At 36.1% G+C, this 6400-nt stretch overlaps 1 protein-coding gene across 1 annotated transcript in view; it reads right to left on the reverse strand.

The window, feature by feature from the left end:
• Positions 1 to 6400, reverse strand: part of LOC109835243 (probable LRR receptor-like serine/threonine-protein kinase At2g16250) — a gene marked incomplete at its 5' end in the record, with an annotated part of 9401 nt that extends 3001 nt beyond the window's left edge. The window contains 2 exons of the mRNA XM_020403228.1: positions 2175 to 2306; positions 4842 to 6400. Of these exons, the coding sequence (XP_020258817.1) occupies positions 2175 to 2306; positions 4842 to 6400 (1691 nt within the window). The remainder of the gene's footprint in view (positions 1 to 2174; positions 2307 to 4841) is intronic.

Genomic DNA, 6400 nt, shown 5'->3' on the forward strand with positions numbered 1-6400 from the left:
GGGGTGATAGGAAAATGAACTTGTGATGATGAAATCAGTGAATATATAATATCATTCAAATGAGAAACAGCATTTAACTTGCCTTTTCCTATTACCATAGACTTACAGACAATATTATATCCTTATCTTTTGCATAAGTTGTACATAAACTTAGTAGGCATGCCCAGAATGAATAATTTTAGTGCATGTTGTTTGATGATGACATAGCATTAGTTGATGACACAAGAAGATAGGTAATTTCTAACATAGATAGATAATGAGGAGGTCTAAAGCTCCTTTTCAGAAGGGTTTCGAACTAGCAAAACAAGCAGAAATACGGAATGATCTTTAGCAAAACTATGGGAAAGAACAAGCATAAAATGCTCATTTTCCTATTTAGGATCAGTTACTCAAAAGGCCATAAGATATAGGAAGATGTGGTCAAAAGTCAAAAAAGGGTGGTTAAAGATTAGCTTATTTCTTCCTCCAAATTCTTTAATCCTACTACTTAACACCCGATTAATGTTTGGTTATTTTTTGCATTTGGTCCAGGTTCAGTTTATTTGTAGCTAAAAGGTATAGGGTTTTTTGCATGCCCACAATAAACATATTCAGATGTGTATCAAAAGAAAACAATACAAAAGCTGTAATTCCTATACGCTCTCCAATTGCACCTTAAACCCACTAATTGACTTATTGACTTGGCGAAATTCATAAATTAGAAAGAAAAAAAATAGATTAATGTACATGTCATGGCAAAAGAAATAGTAGTTAAGTAATTTATGTATCGTCCCTGTCCTCAATTTGCTGTTACTAAAACACTTCAAGTTCCATCAGTTAACCAATGTAATATAGTAGGATAATACTTATGAAAGCCCTTCAGGTTTGACAGTTTATTGAAACCCCCTAACATTAATTTTTTTATTACAGAACACCATGCCGTTAAAAAAACTGTTAAGACTCATTTAAATTCCAAAACTATCCTCTTCTTCTTCCTCTTAACATACTTTCCCTTTATTTCAGAGGCAAGAGATAGATTAGAAACCAAAATTACACCAAATAGACGCTAAAATCAAAGAGTCGAAGAGATTACCTTGATCTTCTACTAACTTTCTCTTTGTTAATGGTTTATTGTTACTTGGGTTTGATTTGAAGGGACGGGAGATAGGTCTTGCAGTAGTTTGAGGAAGAAGAGAAGCTATATTGAGGGGTATTTTATAGAAAAAGTAGGTGTTAAACAAGTTTTATCTTTTTTTAACAGCAGGGGGTGTTATAATGAAAAAATAACATTAGGAGGTTTCATAATAACTTGTCAAACCTAAAGGGGCTTTCATAATAATTACCCAATAAAGTAATGAAAACCCTCAAATGCTTAATAATAGGCAAGGTTTTAAATATCGGATATCGGGGAAATATCGGATGGCCAAAATTCATATCGGATTGCGGATATCGGGGAAATATCGGGGATATGTGGTAAATATCGGAATGCCATAACGAATGTTTGCATACATAGTGTAATGCATTAAAATGTAATCTCAACATATGTAATGAAATTTAAGCATACAAAATATGAATAATATATGTTTAGGATCACTAATCAACCTTCTAAAATAAACAAAAGTGCAAAGCAACGTTGCAACATTCAATCTGCTTTTTTTAGGGCAAAATGTCATTTGATATAATAGGGATTTCTTGATATCTCGCCCAAAAATTCCAAACACGGTATATTATTTTGCAACAAGCTATATAAAAAGATATATTAGTCCACATATCGGCTAATATATCGACCATATCGAGGATTTATCACTCAAAATAGCCAAAAAACAGTAAAAAGGATATTTAAAGACCATATCGGTTGCGGCAAGCCCTGTAAAAGGATATATCGGGGGATATATCGGGCCATGTCGGGGATATTTAAAACAATGATAATAGGTGCAGATAATTCAAGAAGCAAATATCTTTCCATGCAGTAACTTGTTAGGCAATAATCAACTTGAATAAACCATGTTGTATTTATAACATGTACATGCATGTCTGTCCACATGCACAAACAGGCAAAGTGATTAAAGAACAGAAAAATGCATGTGAAGAACCAGTGAGATTAAACAAAAAATAAACAAATAACATGATATGCTTGCTTTTTAGTTCTACCAATTCTAATGATCAAATAAAGATTTTCATATATGGAAACTTACTGTGATGACAAGCGCAAGAATCTGGTGATGACATTCTGGTGACCTTCACCTTCTTGTGCGCATACCTCACTCAAACTACCCAGCCGCACTTCATACTTATCATCAAGAAGAATGCTACTCGCCTGAACATCTCTGCAAATCAAGAGAACATCAGTCAGTACATAGCTTTAATTTGAAACATAGTATCTTTTTTCTTTCGTCCACATCAGTCAGTACATAGCTTTAATTTGAAACATAGTATTTTTTTTCTCTCATCCACATTATCCTGGATCGATCTTTAAGATTAAAAGACAAGAAAATAATAGATTGAATGCAAAACTCTCATATAAACCTCAGAAACAGGTCCGTAACTTACAGTTTAGTATATCTCATACATGAAGGTCACAACTAACAACTGTAACAGTGTAATGCGACTATTTCTGGTAAAATACGCAACTTACTCTTCCAAATTCTTCTAACTTCATTGCACATCAGCTAGCACTGCCAGATTTTTCAATCCTTTTTTCAGCTAATTCCAGTGGGCGACCATATAATGCCCAATGTAAGTTGTTCTATTACATTGGCATCTTAACGGTCTTTTACCAAATGGGACTGGATGGATAATTATCCAAGTTAAGATATTCATCTTAAGCTCTTAACTACTGGGTCCACTAAATTCGAAAGCTCAAGTTGATGGATAATCTCCCAGCGTTATACAGTAATCTTCGCATGTCGAGATAACATTTTGCAATTTTTATCGGTTATCAGCAAAAATCTAAGCATCACATGGTTTTGAGTTGGACTGAAAATAAAACACTATCTAACGGTTATGCCCCATCCTGAAGTTACTCTGCACAAGTAATGCTTAACTACAGAATTCTTCGACGACTCCTTTCTCAAAAATGCTACCTATGATTAATTCTTGAATTCATAGGAATTATCACATACTAGAGTTCCCTTTATCATATATTCAACTTGACACTGTTTGATATCACTTGGGTGTTACATTTGTTGCTCTTTGGATCCCACATTTTCCTTTTAAAAAAAGGGTTATCACCAAAGAGAGTAATTGGTTATGGGATAAAGACAAATGTATACAAGTTTTATAATTGTCATTACGGAGGGTTTTTTATATGCTAGAGATATATAGTGCAAAAATGGTAGGACGGAGGGAAAAAAAATGAGTGCAAGCTCATTTCAACTTTCTACTATGGCAAACAGACTAGACATAGCCATATCTTGCTCACCCACTTTCTTACCTTCTTTCCTATTGCCCTGACATTCCCTGAGATTCAATAATTATGCTACATGCTTTCAACTATGGCAAGAGGTAACATTTTCGAACTCAGATTATTATTTAAATAGATAACACTGGTGGAAGGTCTGTGAAAACCAAAATTTTGCTAAGAAGAGTTGTTTATTTCTTATGGACTAATTAAAATATTGCCATGTGATGCAACAAGAAAACATCTGAGTCACAAATAATATTATTGCATAAAATGTCTTCTTCATTGAGGAGGGGAGAAGAAGAGGATGGGGTTTTTTTTGTTTTGTTTTGGGTGGGGGGGGGGGGGGGGGGCTTTCTTTACATTTTATCTCACCCTCCTGTGGCTTTGAGACCTATAATTTCTTAATCAAAATTAGAAGTCTGCTCTGTCCTTTCCTTTTGTTATTTTAAATTTGTATCTTCCTTTTATTGTAAGAAGATATGTGTGTATGTATATATACAAGTACTGTTTTTCAGGTTTATATATGTTATGGTATCATTGTGAACATCATTCATTCAACTTATGAATGTGAACATCATTATTTTACCTTTTTATGCTAATATGATATCATAAATTTCATTTTTTTCTAAAATATGTAGGGTGTCGTCCACACTTGGACATGACACTTGTATCCATTTCTGATTACTCAAATTTGTAGGTGCTATTCACCTCAAACTTATATATAGCATGGAGTATGGTGCGTCTCTTTTAACAAAAGAAAATTATCTTAGAAACAGTTTCAGTAATGTTGTTTCATATATCAATAGAAACAAATGTGCATATTCGTTTGAGTCAATTATACATATATAAGAGGAGCTACGCATAATCATGCCCTAGTATCAAGATTTTGGATAATTTTCATGTCTTGACATTTCATGACCATGTTATTACTCCCATCCTTGTCTCCTAATGATAAATATTAACATTTTGTTCCCACCAATGGCAGAGTGAAAAGACTAAAAATAAATTGAAACATTTACATAGATATGAAGGATACGTGCAGAGAGTATGACAATGCGTACGTTGTAGTGAAAATCTAAAATACAATACGCGTATAGACCATAGAAGCAAATGTACGTAGGCAGCGAGCATCAAAAACTATATAGTGGTATATTTAATAACACAAATAGTTTTACCACCTTTTATTACATTACGTAAGCTCACATAACATTTTGTTTTTCACAACACCAAGTGTAGGTGTTAATTATCACACACTTCATGTTATTTAACCATATTAGATACTTCATGTTGTTTAACCAAAACAGCACCCAAGCATTGAGATGTCAGAAAACATTTGTTTACTATTTTAAGTACAGTCCTTACTATGGATATGTGTTTATGGTAGCAACATACTAATGTTATTGGGTATTTACTAAAATCAAGTAACAATATCACATGTAGTGGAATCGGAAAAACTTACCTGTGAACCAGTGGCGGCATACACTCATGGTGAAGATAACAAAGAGCCTCAGCCACTCCTATGGCAATCTTCAACCTCGTAATCCAATCCAATGACTGCAACCCCTCCTCTTCCTGTGCCGACTTTATATACAATGCATTTGACAAATCACCATGAGTCATATACTTGTAAACAAGAAACTTTTCATTCTCCTGATCTAAACAGTGCCCCAAAAATGGAACGATCCTGCCATGCGAAACCTTACTAAATACTTCTAATTCCACAGCATACCCATTCTTCTTCACAGTTTCTAGATTGATCCTCTTCACTACCACCGGAATCCCACCTTCAAAGACACCATAATAGAAATCTCCAGAATGTCCATGTCTAATAAAATTCGTATCACTGAATTCTGCCGTTGCCCTAACCAATTGCTCAAATGTGAATGAATCTCCAACAGATGTCAAATTGACTGAAAACCCAGACGGAAAACCCCCAGAAGGTGAAACCCTAGAAGCCGGATCCTGAGCAACTGCTCCAGTGGAAGTAGCATTTGGACTTGTATCCCTTTGCTCAATATCTTGAGCTCCACCTCTACATTTCATAATACACAGCACAAGAGCAATAATCACAAGAACAAGCAAAAAAACTCCACCAACCACTCCTATAACTATCCACTTCCAGTTGCTCTTCTTGTGCGACGACGGGCTAGAAGGCAAAGGGGAAGGAGCAGGACTCAAACGCCCATCATATGCTAACCCTCTCTGCGAATAGAACACCTGGCAATTCATCGAACTCCTCTGCTGCGAAGCATTTTTGAAACAATTCAAACGCAAAGAAGCATTCTTGTCGCCACTATCCACCGGAACTAGCCCTTGGAAATAATTATTTGAAAGATCAACCACACTAAACCTCGCAAAAATGAATTTTGAAAACCCAGAAGGTATCGCCCCGTAATAGAAATTGTCCGACAAATTGAACGTAGTACCATTAGCATCAGCATTGGCTGGAACTGCATCAGGAAACTCCCCGGTGAAATTATTGCTCGACAAATCAAGAAACCGCAGGTTTTGCAGCGACCACAGCGAATTCGGTAACCTCCCCGAAAACGTATTCCCATTCAACGTAACCAATTGCAGTCCTTTCAATTTGCCCAAGTCAGGTACACTCCCAAGCATCGAATTCAAACTCAAATCTAACAAACTCAAAGAGGTAAGATTGCCAACAGTAACCGGAATCGAGCGAATCGAGCCACTAATGCTATTATTAGAAAGGTTTAGGGTTTTCAGCAACTGAAGACTACCAATAGATTCCGGTACTCCGCCCGTGACAAAATTGGACGACAAGTCAAGAACGTTCAGCTTACCGAGCAAAGTAACGGACTCCGGAATCGAACCCGAGACCGAGTTTCCAGAAAGATCTAGAACAGTGAGGTTCCCAAGCTGCCCCAGCGTCGGAGGTAAATTCCCAGTAATAGAATTTCCAGCCAGGGACAAAACCGTCAATCCATAAGCATTTCCGAGGGAGTACGGGATATCGCCGGTAACAGAAGCGCCACGTAGGACGAGGACGGTAAGCGG

This window comes from Asparagus officinalis, chromosome 3 (genome assembly GCF_001876935.1).
Source record: "Asparagus officinalis chromosome 3, Aspof.V1, whole genome shotgun sequence".
Lineage (NCBI taxonomy): Eukaryota > Viridiplantae > Streptophyta > Magnoliopsida > Asparagales > Asparagaceae > Asparagus > Asparagus officinalis.